The sequence below is a fragment of the Colobus angolensis genome, unplaced genomic scaffold, assembly GCF_000951035.1.
Source record: "Colobus angolensis palliatus isolate OR3802 unplaced genomic scaffold, Cang.pa_1.0 Scaffold58, whole genome shotgun sequence".
Taxonomy (NCBI): domain Eukaryota; kingdom Metazoa; phylum Chordata; class Mammalia; order Primates; family Cercopithecidae; genus Colobus; species Colobus angolensis.
This window is the reverse complement of record NW_012119376.1, coordinates 11,178,294-11,197,702: the sequence shown is the minus strand read 5'-3', so window position 1 is coordinate 11,197,702 and position 19,409 is coordinate 11,178,294. Positions and strand designations below refer to the sequence as shown.

General features: G+C 45.1%; 1 protein-coding gene across 5 annotated transcripts in view; it reads right to left on the bottom strand.

The window, feature by feature from the left end:
• Positions 1-1,643: 1,643 nt before the first annotated feature.
• SGK1 (serum/glucocorticoid regulated kinase 1) overlaps positions 1,644-19,409 on the bottom strand; it is a 169,039-nt gene continuing 151,273 nt past the window's right edge. The window contains exons 5-17 of one of the 5 annotated variants that reach the window (XM_011962122.1): positions 10,931-10,958; positions 9,422-9,425; positions 6,876-6,951; positions 6,366-6,441; positions 5,809-5,913; positions 5,618-5,701; positions 5,367-5,498; positions 5,019-5,131; positions 4,555-4,678; positions 4,002-4,097; positions 3,435-3,590; positions 3,238-3,327; positions 1,644-2,833 (exon numbers count right to left, since the gene is read on the bottom strand). In XM_011962122.1, the coding sequence (XP_011817512.1) occupies positions 2,666-2,833; positions 3,238-3,327; positions 3,435-3,590; positions 4,002-4,097; positions 4,555-4,678; positions 5,019-5,131; positions 5,367-5,498; positions 5,618-5,701; positions 5,809-5,913; positions 6,366-6,441; positions 6,876-6,951; positions 9,422-9,425; positions 10,931-10,958 (1,252 nt within the window). In that variant the 3' untranslated portion in view covers positions 1,644-2,665. Of the gene's footprint in view, positions 2,834-3,237; positions 3,328-3,434; positions 3,591-4,001; positions 4,098-4,554; positions 4,679-5,018; positions 5,132-5,366; positions 5,499-5,617; positions 5,702-5,808; positions 5,914-6,365; positions 6,442-6,875; positions 6,952-7,096; positions 7,310-7,927; positions 8,375-9,421; positions 9,426-10,051; positions 10,296-10,930; positions 10,959-19,409 lie in introns of those variants that run through there. The other 4 variants (XM_011962126.1, XM_011962123.1, XM_011962124.1 and 1 more) reach the window with 4 other exon arrangements.

Sequence of the window (19,409 nt, the reverse complement as noted above, 5' to 3'; positions counted from 1 at the left end):
ATATGCAATGAGTCTCTATGAGGGGGAACATGCAATGAGTCTAATATGCCGGCATCAATCTTTACTAGGAAAATACATGCTTTGGACTCTTATTTGTCAACTGGGCCGGGTAGGGAATTGAATACGTAGCTAGTGCCTGTAGAGCAGTAAGTCAACTGCAGAGCATGACCTGTGGCAAAAAGCTATTGACTCCCTTTCATCTTCTTCCTTCATCAGAGTATGAGGGAGAAGAACTCAGTTATCTCTGAACACCTGTTTGGCCCTTGGAAACCCTGTGGGGTAGGAGAGGGGGACTAAGAAAAAGTGAGGTGAGACTCAGGAGCAAGGATAAGAGGAAAAAAGCTCACAGCTTTCCCTTGGGGAAATCCCTGCGCAAACTGGAAGGTCAGGGTAGCGGGGGCACAGCAGGCCTGGAGGGGGTTTGTGCAATTTAGGCAGCAGCAACATCAACTGTTTGGGGATTCCCTGATTATTTGTTAGGTATTTGTGTGGAAGGCCTACAAGAGTGAAAAAGTCCAAACACTTTGGACTCAAGATCTCCTAGGATGGTGCCACCTTGCTTTCTCCCGCAGAGCACATCACAGTGGGGTGAGCTCTAGGAGTGGGCTCTGCCACGCAGCCCCAGAGCCAGAGCCTGCTGGGCCCTTAGGGTGCTAAGTAGACACTGGCTCAAGAGACTTCAGTCCAAGCCAGGGATGAGCTCCTTCAGGGTCACTTTACTGAGCCCACTGCGGACTTGGGTCAACTCCAGGTACTCTCAGAAACCAGATATCCAGCCAGGTCGGCTTTTCGGGAACGTACTCACTTACTTAAAACATTCTCCCCAGCACTTTGGGGAGGCGAGGCAGCAGATCACTTGAGGCCAGGGGTTTGAGACCGACCTGGCCCACATGGTAATACCCCAGCTCTACTAAAATACAAAAATCAGCCAGGCATGGTGGTGCATGACTGTAGTCCCGGATACTCAGGAGCCTGAGGTGGGGGAATCACTTGAACCCGGGAGGCGGAAGCTGCAGTGAACCAAGATCACACCACTGCACTCCAGCCTGGGTGACAGGAAGACCTTGTTTCAAAAAAGAAAAAAAAAAAAAAAAAATTCTCACGCTCTTGAGTGGCATTCTCCTAAACTTCAGAGACTATTTCTCAATTTCCATCTCAACAAAGTGCTTTAAGTCTGCCTTCATCAGGCTCTGGAAGGGCAAAGAGTTGTCTGCTTTGTCCACTACAATATGCTGAGCACTCAGAATAGAGCCCAGCCCAGAGCAGGCTTTCAAATATTTCTGGAAAGAATTACCTGTTACTGAAGACAAGCCAAATGTCAGGACAAATAGTCCAACTTCACAGGACAGGCAATAAATACAGGAAGCATTACTTCATAGCCATCCTTGCAAGATGAGTAAATTGCAAAGGATTTCTTTGGATGGATTTATGAATGACAGACACCACAAAATGCTGCTAAAAGGGCCTGGAATCTAGGTTGGCTTTAAGACCATCCTGCACTCCCCTGGAGTCAGAAACCACTGCTGTTGGGAACGAACCACTAAGCTGGAAATTACAGCAGAGTTTTCATGGTTGTCAATTTTAAACTGACCCATCATTGCCCCCTTAACCAAAATATACAAAATAATACATGACACAATATGTGTAAATATTTTTCAAGGTTTTATTGCAAACCAAAATCAGTTTATCACACACAAAAGAAGTGTGATGGGAGGAGGGAAGGATTGTACATATTATAACCATGTTAATTACAGTACATTAAAATGGTGGTTTACATTACAAATAAGCCTGTAAGTTTAAATATACTAGTGTTATAACCCAATGTACAGACTTTCTTTATACAATACATACAATTATCAGGAATGCAAAAAAAAAAAAAAAACATAAATAATGCCCATTTTACAGGTGACATTTTAAACAATGAAAAACACCAACGGCTCTGACTGACAACTGGGGCATTGGTCCATAAAAACCCTTTCTAAAAATAGAAATATTTGTAGCAGCAATGCTTTCTTTAAGCATCTGAATGAGTCATTGCAAGACCATTTCAATAAATTTTAATTATTAACCATATCTTACAAAAAAGTCTACACATAAATTTATCTTCCAAATATGGAAGAAACAAACAATGTCCCACGTTGTCGTGTCCTGCAAGTGTCACATTGATGCTTATAACAAAATCCATCTGTGACCAGGCATACCACACTCACACAACTGTTCACACAGCATATCCACAAGGGAAAATAAAGAACTGAAACACTCTGCGATAGGAAAAGCTTTGGAGCTAACATAATCTCTTCAGAAAAGGCACATTTCATAATATTCATCATCACAGCCTAGAGAGACCTGCAGGAGACCTTTCTTAGAACAGTGTCCGCCTTCTGTCTTAGAACTCCTGCCTCTGTCTAAGGCGGCACTCTAATGCTCGTTTCAGAGATAGCACCACGTTGGAAGGAAGAATAAAAATGAAAACCTCATGAGCTCACTGAGGAGGATGTGCTCTTCAAAAAGCTTCCAGCGAACAGTGTGCAATAAGATTGCTAAGCTTCCAGAGATGTGCAAATTCTCTTGTAACATGTCCTGTCAGCTGGCGGCTCCATCAAAAGGCTAACTAAAACATTCAGAAACACACATAAAACCCTTTAAAAGCAAGTCCTAACAGCGTTCAGAGGAAAGAGTCCGTGGGAGGCGCGTAGGAAAAGCCTAGGAAAGCCTCGGCAGCTTCCTTGACGCTGGCTGTGACGAGGATGCTGTCGGGGGACTTGCCAATGGAATTGGGGACAGGCTCTTCGGTAAACTCAGGGTCAAAGTGCCGCAGGTCATTGGGCCCACTCTGTGACGGGAAGGGAAAAACACGCTTGTCAAGAACTCACACTGGACACAGGACAGGGAAATCCTGAGCAGGCTTTACATACCAAGTTTAAGTCTTACATCAACTTCCATAATCACCCATTTCAAGCGCAAAATCTCAAAAGGCTACACACAGTTTAAACATAACACAGTTTAAACATAAGAATAACATTCATTTTTTGCCTTTTGATGCTTTTATTGATAAATGTGCTTAAAAATCATGGGAGCCTTGTTGGGACACAAACATGTACTTTTTATGTAGGAAAAATAATGGGTTTATGGAGAAAATATCTGCCAGTGTATTCCTTCCAACCCTCCCCCAGACAATCCTGAATGAAAAGAAATGCCCTTTGGGCTTCACTGTACTTAGAAGAGACAGATACTCACCACATTTGGGTTAAAAGGGGGAGTAATCTTCTTATTAATGAGATCATCCCAGTTAATTAGCGAGAAGAAGACATGACTCTTAATCTCCATCTGTTGATAAGAAACCCAAGATTAATTTAGACAGGTGCATTCAATAAGGGCAGGGAGGTCTAGTGCACGTCCCCGCTGGTCCAGGAGAACAGGAAAGTATCACTCACAAAGTCATCCTTGGCTCCCAGCCGCTTTGTCCTGTCCTTCTGCAGGAGGCCCTCCAGGAGGTGTCTTGCGGAATTTGTAATATTTGGTTTCAACTGGAGGGGCTTGTTCAGAATGTTGTCGTACATTTCAGCTGTGTTTCGGCTATAAAAAGGAGGCTGAAAGAAGGGGAAAATTACTTTAGACTTAATTGGAAGTTCTGTATGGCACGTATTACCAGCAGAGAAAAAGATGTAAACTGCAATAAATACTAGGCTCGAATTGAGAAACTCTCCCCACCTCGATGCTTTCTTTTCCCTTGCTATTTAAGTGTCTATTTTGCAATGTTAATAAGCGGTAGCTTTTCACCACCACACAGGTTAAGTGTGGTCCTATCTAGTAAAATGTGAAATGCACAAAATAACTAGGTAAGCGATTATTCTTATGACATATAAAATGACCAATATGCCTCTTAGCTGCATTTGATAAGCCTACTGCTAAGGGCAAGACACAATGGCCAAGCATGGGCTGTGTGAAGACAATATTGTAGGGAGCAGGTAGTGTTCCATGCTTCCCAAAGTGCCACTCACCAGGCCATACAGCATCTCATACAAGACGGCTCCCAGGCACCACCAGTCCACGGTCCTGTCATAAGGCTGCTTATGAAGCACCTCAGGTGCGAGATACTGAAAGACAGACCAGGGAAACAAGAGTTCAGAACGTGTGAAAGCAGGCAATCCCACAACCACACATTTAGTTTGAAAAAGCTAAGAGACCCAGAGCCAGCTTGGAAGACATATATCTTTAGATTCCTTCCTGATAAAACTGCTGGACTTCTTGAGGGTGACTGGCTTCCTATGTGTACTAACATTTAGGAAATTGCTGAGCACTTGGTATCTCTTACTTGGGGATGTAGAAAATTTTTATGATGCAGATCTTATAAACAGCTACTTTTCAGTAAACAACAGAAAGCCTTGGGATTTCTCTTGCTACATCAAACAGCAAATGTATTTTATTTGCACTGAATTGTACTAAGTAATTTCTGAAAGGAGTTTACTCTTCTTGGTACTTCAAGGCATGATTGTACATCTCTCTCCTGGAAGGCGGGGGGTAAACCAGGCACCAAACCAAGAGGGCGCCTACCTCCGGCGTGCCACAGAAGGTGGATGTCGTGCTGTTGTGTTCAATGTTCTCCTTGCAGAGTCCGAAGTCAGTAAGGACAATGTGTCCCTGTGAATCTAGCAAAATATTCTCTGGTTTTAAGTCTCTGTAAAAAAGTGAATAGAAAAGTAGTTGCACAAGTTAATTTCACTTCCTAAGATATCCTCTTAAAGATAATTGCTAAAGGTATTAGAGGCATTTTAGGTTCACTGTAGTTGTATAGTGAAGAAAAAAGGGAGCCTTGTTCTCATCTATTCTGGATTAGGCACAATCCTACTTGGCTGGTTCCCCCTTGGCACGAAGTCAAGCCAGCTCACGTGCTAGGGGATCTGGTTTTAGGCAACCAAGTTGCACATAAACACTAATTATTTTAAGGCCCTATGAAAGAGCCAGTGCTACGTCTCCTTTATACCCAAACAGGTAGCCTTAAGAGCTCTCAGGCTTACCTATAAACGATGTTCAGTGAGTGCAGGTAGCCCAAGGCACTGGCTATTTCAGCAGCATAGAAACGAGCCCGTGGTTCCAGGAAGCAGCGTTCCCTCTGGAGATGGTAGAACAACTGCAAGAGACAGAACAAAGTCAGTCTGGGTTGCAAAGGAACTTAATTAGTTTTGACATACACAGCAAAAGCACAACTGCAGGAAGCAGCCCCAAGTAATCTGTTAACTATAAACCTGACAGATTGAAGAAAATGCTAATTCTGGTAACATTCTCCCCAAAAACTTTCTTCTCAAACTAAAACAAAGCAGGCTGTGCAGAGACACTAAGAGTTGACTTCTATTCCCTCTGCTCACCTCTCCACCATTAATGTAGTCTAGGACAAAGTACAGTTTGTCAGCAGTCTGGAAAGAGAAGTGAAGGCCCACCAGGAAAGGGTGTTTCACATTCTTCAGCAGAACATTCCGCTCCGACATAATATGCTTCTCCTAGGAAAATGACAATTCAGATTTAGTGGCATATTTCAACTTGGCACCAAAATTCCAAGATCAAGATTATTCAAGGAGTGTCTACCTCCAATGCCAACCTCATCAAGCACATCTCATACCTCTTTCTTTTTCAGGATTGCTTTCTTCTGTAAAACTTTGACTGCATAGAACACTTCTTCTGCCTTGTGTCTTGCTAGAAGAACCTGAAATTTCAATTTAAAAAAAAATCATTTTTCTATCCTCATCCAGGGAGAATGTAAAATGAGGACACGAAGAAAGTGTACCAAAAGATCTTCAGATTTGAAATTACCTTTCCAAAACTGCCCTTCCCAATCACTTTCAAGAAGTGAAAGTCAGATGGTTTAGCATGAGGATTGGACGATGGGCCAAGGTTGATTTGCTGAGAAGGACTTGGCTAGGAAAAAAAGAAAAGGATTTCTTTTAATATCATTGCTTCAAAGGAAGACATCTATAATATAAACGATGTAGAAGATGTTACATCTACAAATGACTGAAGCAAATGACCATACATCTATCTATAAACATTCAAAACTACATTTCATCACAAGTCATTTCAAATGAGTATGGAAACTGCACACAATCATGTTGTTTCGGACAGATAAAACCTTTTTATGAAATACGCCTTTTAAAATAATCCACTTTGGAGGTGAAATACGCCCACGAAAAAATAAAATAATACTGACTGAATACTTAAATATTTGTTATCACTTGTTATGCCATAAAGTAATGAAGCATTCCTGCTTTGATACTAAATTCTAGAAATGCTGTTTTAAACCATTAATGCAGGAATACTAACTGACTCCCGTACAGTTCTCCACAGAGGCACTGCACATGGAAAATACTTACTGGAGGAGAAGGGTTGGCATTCATAAGCTCAGGCTCCTGAGGTTGGGAGATTTTCAAGATGGACTGAACTTCAGGGCTGCAGGGAATAAAGGGCATGATTTAGAATCCAGCTCGCCACTAGGGGGCACACCAACATCAAAAGTCAGTTTCTGGCTCTACCGTCTTCTGCCCGGATAATTCGGTGTTTAAACTGAAAATACCCCATATATTACTCAGTTAAAGAAAATAATAAACCCCGTTAAATACAGAAATAGGATTGTTGTTCATGGAGAAAGGGCGTGAATTCGGCCGACACGAATCATTTATCTTACAACTCCAGTTCAAGCCAAATCAGCAAATTAACTTTAATGCTAAAAATGTGTCTAATATATTAAAATTTAAGGAGAAAAGAGATTCCCACCCCAGAAGAAGTCTTCGCCTTCCCGATAAACGCCGTGATGAGAATGTTTACTGCTGGCAAATTCAAACCAGACTAGTTATTCTTACTTCCTCAAATCCCATCAAACTTACTGTTTGCATGCATAGGAGTTATTGGCAATCTTCTGAATAAAGTCGTTCAGGCCCATCCTCCTTTGCTTCATGAAAGCTGTGGATTAACGAGGAGAGATAAAGAAACGTTTAGACGGCTTCATAACGTCCGGAGCCACATACACTAATCTGATCCCGGACTTTCAAAAAATTTCCACTTTGAGTCTCCTGGAGCAGAAGTCCTGCCAGATTCCTGCACCCACCGATGAGAATTGCCACCATGCCCCTCATCCTGGAGTAAGTGAGGGTGCCCTTAGCTGCCTCGGTTTTCACCGTCATCACCGCCGCGAGGAGACAGGAAGACGTTAGCGCTCGGAGACCGGCTCGGTGTATGCTGTGCCGGGCCGCGCGCTCGGCCTTATAGGCGAGGCACCGCCGCGGGGGCGGGGCCTGCGCGACAATGAGAAGCGGCCCCGCCCTTCGCCTCGCCCCTCCCTCCGCCCCGACCGGCTCGCGGTTTGCTGGCAGCCGCGCAGCCTGCGGCGGGCGGTTCTGTCCCCATTGAGAGGGCGAGCCCCGGGCAGGGGCGCGAGGACCGTCCGGGGAGGGCCTGGCGCGGGGCCGTGCCTCCATCGGCCCCCGGGGCAGGAGAGAGGGAAAGCGCTGACGGAGGGCGCGGGGAGGGCCGGAGAGCCCGGGGTAGTTTTCCACCTCTCATTTATTCCGCCGCCCGAGAAAGCCAGGGTCGCAGCGCCGAGGCGCTTCCCGGCGGGTGCGCGGCGGCCACGGTGGCTTCGCTCACTCCCTCCCTGCAGATTCCTTTTCCCCGGCCTGGCGCCGTCCTGCGGCCGGACCCTCACCTCCCGCCCCAGCCCAAGCTGACGGTGCGCGCCACCCTCAGGGGTTTATCTCTGGGGCGCAGGGCGAAGCTCGAGACCTTGCCTGCCAGGTCCTCCCGTTCCCGCTGCCGGGACCCCGGCTCTCCGAACTCCGACGAAAGCCTGCCCCTGCCGACGAGCCCGCGAACCGGGCAGGAGCCGAGCTGCTCTGGGGAAGTGAGCCAAGTCCCCAGCGGGGCCGGCGACCGCGCTTACCCAGTCCGCTCAGCAGGAAGGACTCGCTCCTTTTCTGCGCATCGGCCCTCTTTTTGTGGCGGGGCCGCAGCAGGGACTCGAGCCGGGCCCTAGCCAGCGCGCCCTGCATCTCCCCCATGGGCAGCGGGCGGCGGGGCGCACGGCAGGCGAGAGCGACCGGCGAGCACTGACGTTTCCTTGAAGGAGCCGCCGTGACTCAGGCCGGGCAAGATTTCCTGCCCCGAGTCCCAAAACAAACAAATGGCCCTTGTGCACGGTCGGGTCGCTTCCGAAAACGCCTTTTTTGTGCTTTTGGCCAAAACCAAGCAAGGCTGAAAAATCCCAGAACTTGGAAGAGGAGGAAGGAAGGAAAGAAAGAGGGAAGGGGGGAGGGAGAGGTCAGGAATGTGGAGGGGAGGGGGCGGAAATAAAAGTCGTCTCTGCTCTAAAGGAAAAAGTACAATCTGCATTTCACTTTTTTTTTTCTAAAGTAATCTCTGAGAACATTTTGTCCGTTCCGCATGTAATTTTTTTCCTTGCATTTTTAATCTCTGTCATGCCAAGAACACGTGAGGAGGTAACAAGCGAAGGGAGGAGGTAGCTTTGCCGGGGAACCGACCTGGCGTGACCTGGGCATCCTCGATTCCTCTATGGGGCCTGCTTCTCTCCCGCTCTCCCACCTGAAAACCCTGCAGGTCACGATACATGGTCTTAAAATCATCCCTACTCCTCCCTGGGTTTAACTCAAGGCTGCCCCAGGGCTTGTCTTAGTTTTGCCACCTCGCTCTTTCTCTCGAGTCCCACAGAAACTGTGACTTTATCCTGAAAGATTAGCCGGGTGACCCCGCTGCAGAAGGCAGGGCAGGGAAGGGAGGGAAGCTGGAGGCGGCGGCCCGGGCTCTGCAGAGCAGAGATGCCGGTGCCTTCCAGTAACCCCGCGACTGGAGGATGTCTGGGAGCCGCAGGCTGACCGCCGGCGCGGCGACGTGAGCCAGTGCTGGCCGGGAAGCCACGAGCACAGCGATTGGGCCCAGAGCAAGCAGTTACAAGTTACCACTATTCGCAGGGCCAGGTACCTGGCGCTCGCTGTTGCTGTCTGCGGTGGCTGCCCTGCCATGACCTCTTGCTGCCAAGGGCTCTGCCATTTTAAAGTTGCCTACTGGATCTGGCACAGTCCCGAAATACCAGCTGTCAAACCAGGAATAGGGTGTGAAACGCCTTTTCCTTGGTCTTGGGCAGGGGTTTGTTTTGCAGGCAAAACCACCCCCACTTGCCCTAAAGTGATCTCTAGTCTCAACTGCTTCTTGGTTTGCTTTGTTGCAACAGTCGCAAACCGAGAGAAGAGAAACACACATTCTCTTTCCTGGAGTCTGGCTGGGAACGTTTTCTTAGTGCCCACACTTTTAAAAAAAAGCACTTACTGGGGACGGGCGCAGTGGCTCAGCTCACACCTGTAATCCCAGCACTTTGGGAGGCCGAGGCAGGTGATCACGAGGCCAAGAGATCGAGACCAACCTGGCTAACACGGAGAAAATTCTTGTCTACTAAAAACAGAAAAATTAGCCAGGCGTGGTGGTGGGCGCCTGTAGTCTCAGCTACTCGAGATGCTGAGGCAGGAGAATCGCTTGAACCCGCGAGGAGGAGGTTGCCGTGAGCCGAGATCGTGCCACTGCACTCCAGCCTGGCAACAGAGCCAGACTCGTCTCAAAAAATAAAAATAAAAATAAAATAAAATAAAGCACTTACTAGCACCTGAAATTGACATGCCAACCTAAAGCAATGTTTAGGCAATTTCAAATCACAGTAACTGGCCTATGTCTGCTTCCTTTTGCACGGAATCGTCATAGAATATGACTTTGTTATTGCCAATACCACCCATACGTCATGTCCCACCATTCAACTAGCCTAGCCCACCCTAGCCCTGCTCCCACCTGGTTCCTTCCCCTGTTGAGGGGGCAAATTGTGCTCAGGCTGTCCAGAAATATCAACCTGCACACAGACTTTTGCATGTTTGTTTTCAAACATTAAATTAAGAAACCTACAACCAGAGACCCTCTCCTACACCCCACCTTATGTGCTTTCCCCATGTCAAGTAACCCCAAATCCTCTGAGGCATCTGCAAAATATAGTACTGTAAGTACGAACCTTTCAAAGGGGATTTTAAAGCTGCTTCTTTCATTCTTCGGGTTGCCCAAGGATATGCAGGTTGGGGATTACTTCTGGAGGCTGGAGGTAGAGCTCAGTTATGGCTGAAGTAGGCCTCCCTGCTACATGCCTCTGATAAGCTGGAAGCTCTGAGATGACGTGAGAGCACGAGCCAGAGGCGGCTATCCCTGTTCTGTTATGAACCCCACTTTATATCAAGGCAATTTAAATACAGGAAGGGAGCAAGCTGCAAAGTTCAACCCTGGGCCATTTATTCTCCCCATTGCAACATCACTCAGAAAATTACAGTCATCAGCGTCCTAGCTTTATTAAACCCCCAGCACGACACACAAGAAATATAACTTAACTGATTATCCTCACAAATCAGTCCCGAAAAAATTCAAAACACATGCACAGGGTTCATTTTCTCAAAGAGGCTCTGTGGCATGCATTCCGGGAGGAACGTGGAATTCAAGTCAGAAGGCTCTACGCGGAATAGAGAATAGATGCAACCGTATGATTTGTGGTTGGAAAAGAAAGGGAACGTCTGATGTGCTCCTTCCTCCCCTACCCTAATGTTCAGCACTTGGAGACGGATGGTCGGCTAAACTTATCATTTAACAGAGAGAATCAAGTTGTTGAGACTGGCTTTTCTTCCAACCGGATACCTGATGGGTGGAGCAGGCGCCCCCTGTTCTGTCCCAGCAACCTACTAAGACTTCCGAACAGGAAGGTGACACACGGCGGAGGGGTGCTTGGGGGGAGGGGGAGACGGGGGGAGCTGTTTGTGACGCGCGCCTGTTAACACTGCACAGGCTTTAGGTTGCCCTGTAGCTGCTATTCAAACGCTTGATCTGTCCTTCCTTCCTGTCGCCAGACTCTTTCTTTGGTCCAGATAGTCCTCCTACTGGGAGGAATCCGGCCCCTTTCCTCTTACTCGCTGGTGGCGAAGTGCTCAGAGTAGCCTCGCGAACTGTTTGTAAATGCGACCTAGAGGGCGATCGAGTTCTCTGAGAGAACTTGCTCTGTATACGCGACTTCCCCCACTTGTCTCCTGAGATTCTATCGGTCCAGAGAATTTCTCTACAACGCCTCGTGCAGTCATGGAAAATATAGACGGCTTGATATGAGATAGGCTAATTACCTCCCCACTCCTCCAAACGAATGGTGTCACATTTATGTCTGGGTGCTGGGAAAACTGCAGTCAAAACCCTCAAGTGGGAATGATTGACCACGATAAAAAAGCTTGCACTGAAACTAAATGTTTCCCAGTGCATGTGCATTTTAATGCTTCAGAAAATTTTTTTTCACTCTTCGATTTTATTCCCCTATAGTCTGATGGACTATCAATGCTAAAAACTGAGAGCTTCACAAAGATACGACTTTTTCCATTTAATTTTAAAAGGCTTATAAATTACTGATATTTCTCAACATATTAGAGAAAATATTTTGAAAAATATTTTTATAAGGACTTAACCATATTCACTCTTAAGACACTTCTTAAATGTATCAGCTGTAATGTTCATAATTCCCCGTGCATGTTATCTTCCATTGATAACAAGGCAATATAATTGTTTCATATTGTTCAAAGTACCATCAATTTTAGAACAATCCTATGCAGAGTTTAAGTTCCCATACTTTTTGATTCATTGTTTGATGCACATAGAAACCTTTCCCTGGAACACCCTCAAAACAGCACATAGAAATACCAGAAAACATAATTATTATAATTACAGAAAACATAATTATTACTCTAGAGAGAAACTGAATGGATCAGTTTTTGTTGAAGGTTGTCAGCAAAGCCATGTCTTTTTTTTTTTTTTTTTACAATATTCATCCAACAGAAAATGATGATGACAAATGAGTTTATTCATTATAGCTATTATAGACAAGTCACTAGCAATGGTGGTTATTTAAATGTCTATTTATAGACACAGGTTGTATAGTAATTATTACCTTCCATATTCATAATTGTCAAGCATAAAGATAAGAATGTGATACAGCAGATAACTAAGAGAACACTATCTATAATCATAATGTTAAAAGTTATTAAAACCCACAAAACTAATTATTTCATTTATGCAGGGCTTATATATTTTCCAAGACAGAGGAGATAATATTCTACACCCATTCCTTCTAAAAAGTAAGCCCATAGGAAAATTGATGGGAGGGTAGGAACATGATTTGGTAGTAAATTTTGTATGTCATTCAGGGGATAAATTAAAGAGAAGAAGCCAGTGGGAATCCTTGACATGGGAGGAATGAAAAACTTTTTTTTTTTTTTTTTTGAGATAGAGTTTCACTCTGTTCTCCAGGCTAGAGTACAGTGGTACAGTCGCAGCTCACTGCAGCCTCAACCTCCTGGGCTCAAGTGATCCTCCCACCTCGGATTCCTGAGTAGCTGGGACTACAGGCACATGCCACCATGCCTGGTTAATGTTTTTATCTTTTGTAGACACATGGTCTCACTGTGTTGCCCAGGCTGGTCTCAGACTCCTGGGCTCAAATGATCCTCCTGCTTCAGCTTCCCAAAGTGCTAGGATTTTAAGTGTGAGCCACTGCGCCTCCCTGAGGAATGAGAATCTAGATAGCAAGAGACCAACAGATCTTTCTCAGGCTGAAAACGTACCCATCTCCATCTTGGCAATATTGTCAATGTCTGATTTATTATAATCCAATCAATGATTAAAAACAACAACAACAACAACAAAAAACACCAGCTAGAATGCAATATGATAGGTAAGGAATCGTATGTATGTGACAACTTTATTTTTGGTTCTCAGGATTGACCTGGAAAATGGTGTCCAGGGAACTTTCCATATGATTATGGAAAATGATACATTGGTCTGGACAGAAGAGTAAATTGGAAAAATTTGTAAGTCAACATTTAATACTAGTGGTAAACTCAAGAGGGCTGTGGTGGCCAGTTGCAGGGGCTCATGCCTCTAATCCCAGCACTTTGGGAGGTTGAAGCAGGAGGATCACTTGAGCCCAAGAGTTTGAAACCAGCCTGGGCAACATAGTGAGACCTTGTCTCTACAAAAAATACAAAAATTATCCGTGCATGGTGGCACACCTGTATTCCCAGCTATTTTGGAGGCTGAGGTGGGACAGTTGCTTGAGCCCAGGGTGTTGGAGGTTTCAGTGAGCCAAGATCTTGCCACTGCACTCTAACTGGGACAACAAAGTGAGATCCTACCTCAAAAAAAAAAAAAAAAAAAAGACTGTGGCCTTACTGAAAGCCATATATTATCGACATACCTTTACTGTTAGGCATTTGCATTTTAAAAGGCCACTTTTCAACTCAAAAAAAAATAATTTGCAATGATAAAATGTCAAGCATTCAAACAAGAAACAGGCCTGAGAGCTTTGGGGTGAGAGGCCTCTCGCCGTTTCTGGCCTGGTCTGCCTCCTCTCTATTCTCTCTAAGGTAAACCTACATGGGCATCTACTTCCCCCACAAGTCCAGCAACCAGAATCCTGCCTAAGACACACATATTAAAGGTGTAACTGACACGAAGACAATATAAAGGGCTCTCTTTCACCCCCACTTTATTTACAAAGGGCCCATAGTAAATAAGGAGTCTGGATTTCTGGTGGACATCTTTTGTCAAACTAAAGTGAAACCTGAAAGCTTTAATTTGCTCAGTATAAATCTCTCTCCAAGTCTCTCCCACTCCTTTCCTTTCCTTTCTCTTTCTTTCTTTCTTTTTTTCTGTTTGTTTGCTTGTTTTGTTTTTTTTTTTTTGAGACGGAGGAGTCTTACTGTGTCGCCCAGGCTGGAGTGCAGTGGCGTGATCTCAGCTCACTGCAGCCTCTGCTTCCCTGGTTCAAGCAATTCTCCCTGTTCAGCCTCCTGAGTAGCTGGGATTACAGGCACGTGCCACTATGCCCAGTTAATTTTAGTACTTTTAGTAGAGATGGGGATTCACCATGTTGATCAGACTGGTCTCGAATTCCTGACCTCAAGTGATCCACCTGCCTCAGCCTCCCAAAGTGCTGGGATTACAGGCATAAGCCACCACGCCCGGCCCAAGTCTCTCCCATTTCTGAGCCTATAATCAATCTAGAATGAGTCAACAGAAGCTTGGGCCACCCCTAAGGACTTAAGGACTGTTTCCTGTAAACTCTGCATGCCAGTTGTAACAACAAAAGATACATGTAATAGTAACCAGCAATGGAAAAAACAGTTATGGGGATGTCAATCTAGTTGGCAACGACTAAGGCTTGCTACCTGTGAGTTTTTTGTTTTGTTTTGTTTTTAGAGATGGAGTCTCACTCCATCACCCAGGCTGGAGTGCAGTGGCGCAATCTCAGCTTAATGCAACCTCTGCCTCCCAGGTTCAAGCGATTCTCATGCCTCAGCTTCTCAAGTAGCTGGGATTACAGGCACCCGCCACCACACCTGGCTAATTTTTGTATTTTTAGTAGAGACGGGGTTTTACCATGTCGGTCAGGCTGATCTCATATGCCTGAGCTCAAGGGATGTGCCCTCCTCAGCCTCCCAAAGTGCTGGGATTACAAGTGTGAGCCACCGTGACTAGCCATACCTGTGAAATTTTAGACAAGGTATTCTCTAACCCTTAATCTTGTCATCTGTATAGCAGGGAGAGTTATACTTGCCTCATATAAGTTGTGAAAAATAATGGAAATAGGCCAGGTGTGGTGGCTTACGCCTATAATCCTAGCACCTTGGGAGGCCAAGACGGGTGGATCACTTGAGGTCAGGAGTTCCAGACCAGCAGGCCAACATGGTGAAACCCCATCTCTACTAAAAATACAAAAATTAGCCAGAAATCACTTGAACCTGGGAGGCAGAGGTTGCAGTGAGCCGGGATCATGCCACTGCACTCCAGCCTGGGCAACAGAGCAAGACCCCGTCTAAAAAAAAAAGGAAATAAAGAATTTAGTAAGCACCTCTCTCATGTTGGAGTTTTAAGTAGAAAATATGATCTGTGTATATTTGCCAGCCCCACCCTACGCACGTCACAAGTACAAACAACACTGTCGCACAGTGCAAAGGGTTCCAACGAATCAAAACAATAATACATGAAGCGATTATGGGCTGTGAGTAAGGCACTTGCACAGTATGGGCCACTTAATCTGCTGGGCCAAGGCGAAGCCTATGTGATAGGAATTCTGTGAAAGGCCTGAACGATTATCCACTTAGTTCTTCCAACCTCCCCCTCCTCCGTTCAGTCTCCCTCACAGACAGTGCTCCTGAATGTGCTGCATGAAGAAACAAAATGCCATGATTACTGAATAAAGACTTGTTTACCAAGTGTTTGCAGCAAAGACTGAAGTTTAGCGTGAAAAAGTAGAGAGCAAACCAAAACTAACTCAAGAAAGTTTGTACTTGCTCAAGGAAACAACAGAAGGCAAATACAGACCTATTGAGAGGGTGGAGGGAGTCACTGAAAGAAGATCAGAGGCCAGTCAGTGCTTATCGTGCTTTTTCTAGGTCAGTAAGCTTATCCTGCAGGAATGAGAAGAGGAACAAGATCCAACTGAGCCTGGCCTCTGTTAGTTTTAGTCATTCAGATCTCTGTGGCGCACCTCTTTCATTTATTGATTTATTGTATTGATATATGTTGATGAACATATTTTGGGGTAACATGGTATTTTGAAACATGTATACAATGTGTAATGATGAAATTAGGATAATTGGGATATTCGTCATCTCAAATATCTCAAACATTTATCTTTTCTTTGTGTTGAGACATGCCAATTCTTCCCTTTTAACTATTTTGAAATATACGACAAATTATTGTTAACTCTAATTTCCCTAGTGCCATATCAAATGCTAGAACTTATTCCATCTATCTGGCTGTATTTTGTACCCAGTAATGTGAATGGGTTCTTGACAGGCACTGTGTTAAGCCCTGGATCTAACAAGGATGTCATGATGGGCGGTGTTGCTGTACTCAGGAAGGGTGTGGTCTATATTTTGTAAAACGTAACTGCACATTCCCAAAAGCAAAGGTGAGCTTACAGACATTTCTAATTTTTCTCAGGCCCAGCTATGCCTTAATGTCATTAAAGTACAGCCTTGGGCATGTTTGATCATTTAGATTATCTAGTTTTTCAAGTGAGGAATGCGCTGGAACGTCTTCTGCAGCTCTGATATTGTACAGTTCTATGATGTCTGGGAAAAAATAAACCCAGAAGGAACTTCTGGAGGCCCAGAACTACTCTCCTGCCATGGTTTCCTATAATAATGCCCCACACCCAGCTGATGCTTTAGAATAACCTGTCCCTACCCCCCACCCCAGGCATTGGATCCCTCAGTCAGGAATTTATGTGTTTAGTTATTTAAATCTCAGGTGTTTCTCTGGACTTTGAGTTCCTTGAAGGTCAGGCAGCACAATTTGTGTCTCTCACCTGCCTAACATTCTCTAATCAGGTCGCTGCCTGCCTCTCTGACCTCTCCTTCTACCTTCCCTCTCCCTCCAGGTTTGTACCACTGTGGTGCTCTCTGTTCCCTTTGCAGGCCAAGCTAGTGTCTGTCCAAGGGACTTCACCTTTGCTGTGCCCTTCACCTGGAATGCTTTCCTCCTCATGCTCACATAGCTGGCTCCTTCTTGTCATTCGGATCTCCCAGTAAATATCTTATAGGCTGGGAGTAGTAGCTCATGCCTGTAATCCCAGAACTTTGGGAGGCCAAGGCGGGCAGATCACGAGGTCAGGAGATCAAGACCATCCTGGTCAACATGGTGAAACCCCATCTCTACTTAAAAATACAAAAATTAGCTGGGCGTGGTGGCGTGCGCCTGTAGTCCTAGCTACTTGGGAGGCTGAGGCAGGAGAATTGCTTGAACCCGGGAGGTGGAGGCTGCAGTGAGCTGAGATCACATCACTGCACTCCAGCCTGGGCGACAGAGTGAGACACTGTCTCAAAAAAAAAAATCACATTGACACAGTGGACCGAAAGTAGCCAGTAGCTGGCCATTCTTCGTCATTGACTCTATTTCAATTATTTGCATATTAGTTTTATTATGTGACTTTTTCTGGGTTTATTATTGATTCACCCAACTAGAAAATAGTCTCTATGAGATAGGGATATCATGTTTGTTTGTTTAAGACAGGGTCTTGCTCTGTCCCTCAGTCTGGAGTGCAGTGGTACAATCACGGCTCACCGCAACCTCCGCTTCCCGGGTTCAAGCAATCTTCCCACCTCAGCCTCTCTACTAGATGGGACCACGGGTGTGTGCCACCATGCCTGGCTCATATTTATATTATGTGCAAAGATGAGGTCTTGCTGTGTTAGTCAGGCTGGTCTCAAACTCCTGGGCACAAGTGATCCGCCCACCTAAGCCTCCCAAAGTGCTGGGATTATAGGCGTAAGCCACTGCCCCTAGCCAGAATAATTATCTACATTATTTGCCACATCATCCCTGGTGCCCAGGAGAGGGCCTAGCCCACAGGAAGTTCTTGAGAAATAAAATGCTTTCATAATGGTTTACATTAAACCCTCTCTATGGATTACATCATATGAATTTGGCTTATAGAAAAGTATGCCATTGTAACCTGTTTTACTCTTGTCATCCAACCAACTTTCCTCAAGAACTTTAGAATCTTTCTTCCTGCCAGGGGATGACACAGTCACCTCACAGAGTGTTTTCTTCCTGTCTTGAAGTCATGACGTTCTCCATCATTTTTGTATTGCCAGAAAGCCTGAATGAACATTTAGCGGAAACTCCTTCTACTTTATATCCCTTTATATCCTCTCAAAATAGCCTTCTCTACACAACGATAAGGACTTGATAAAAGGGACCCTATTGTGCAGCCCCTGTCTGGACAAAGTAGTTTTAAAGCCACAGCAGAATGGCCATCAGGTTGTCAGAAATGACAAAAGCCACAGCACATGTGGAAGTGGTGCAAATGCTTAGTGCCAAGTTAAGATACAAAACTACACTTTCATATCTCTATGATTATATATGTGTGTGTGTGTGTGTGTGTGTGTGTGTGTGTGTGTATTACGGTTTTCCAGAGAATAAAACCAATAGGATATATCTAGAGAGAGAGAGAGAGAAAGAGATGGAGAAAGAGAAGAGAGGAGATTTATTAGGGGAATTGGCTCATACAATTATGAAAGCTGAGAAATCCCATGGCAGGCTGTCTGCAAGCTGGAGATCCTGGGATGCCACTAGCGTGGCTCAGTCCAAGTCTGAAGAACTGAGAATCTGGGGGCTGCTGGTGTAAGTCCTAGCGTCCAAAGGCCAAAGGCTGGAGAACCTGATGTCCGAAGGCCAGAGAAGAAGCATGTATCCCAGCTCCGGGAGAGTGAGTGACCTACCTGCGGTTCTATCTAGGCCCCCAGGCGATTGGACACTACCCCCCCTCACCTACCTGCCCCCACATTAGTGGGGGTGGGTCTTTTCTACTTAGTCCACTCAGACTCATGCATCAATCTCCTTTAGAGGTGCCCTCAAGGCCACACCCCAAAATAATGCTTTGCCAGTTTTCTACGTATTCCTTAATCCAGTCAAGCTGACACTTAAAATTAACCATCACAAGTTCTCCCCTTTCAACTTGGCAGCCATACATACCTCTTTGTGTCACACTTAATCTCCAAATAAAGACAACAGCAAAGTGATAATTCCACCTAATATAATGCACCTGTTCTGTGTACAACAGAAAACATTCTAGTCCCTTCCCCAGAAGACAAGGTAAAGTCCTTGGGTGATGTTTACTCTTCTGCTGATATCCCATAACTTAAATACTATGATATAAAATTGACAATTCTTAAATACTGACATAAAGTCAATAAATCTTGTAGATACTGATATAAAGTCAATAAATGTTGTGTTACATGATAAAGAAATAAGAAAAGAATGAAAACAAAGATATTAATATATGTACATAGATGCACAAACATATTCTTAACAAAACAGGGAGGAAATACTCATCACAGTTAAAGTGCTTATTTCTGCGACTGGTCACCTGGTCATAGCTGGTACTTATAACTACCTTCCTTTACTACCCATTCTATATTCCCTTTACCTTCAACAAGAACCTCAGTTGATTGTGGTTGTTCATGTGGCAAGTGACCCAAACCTACATTTCTGAAGAGTCTGGGCCATTCACAGTCTTACTTGGATTGAGTTGTTGTAATTTCTCATTGACCTTAATCACAGGACATGGTAATACTAAGAGACATCCTAAGGGATCTCCTGTATTTCAGACATACACTTCTGTTTTGTTTTGTTTTGAGATGGAGTCTCACTCTGTCGCCCAGGTTGGAGTGCATTGGTGCGATCTCGGCTCACTGCAACCTCTCCCTCCTGGGTTCAAGCAATTCTCCTGCCTCAGCCTCCTGAGTAGCTGGGATTACAGGCACCCACCACTATGCCCGGCT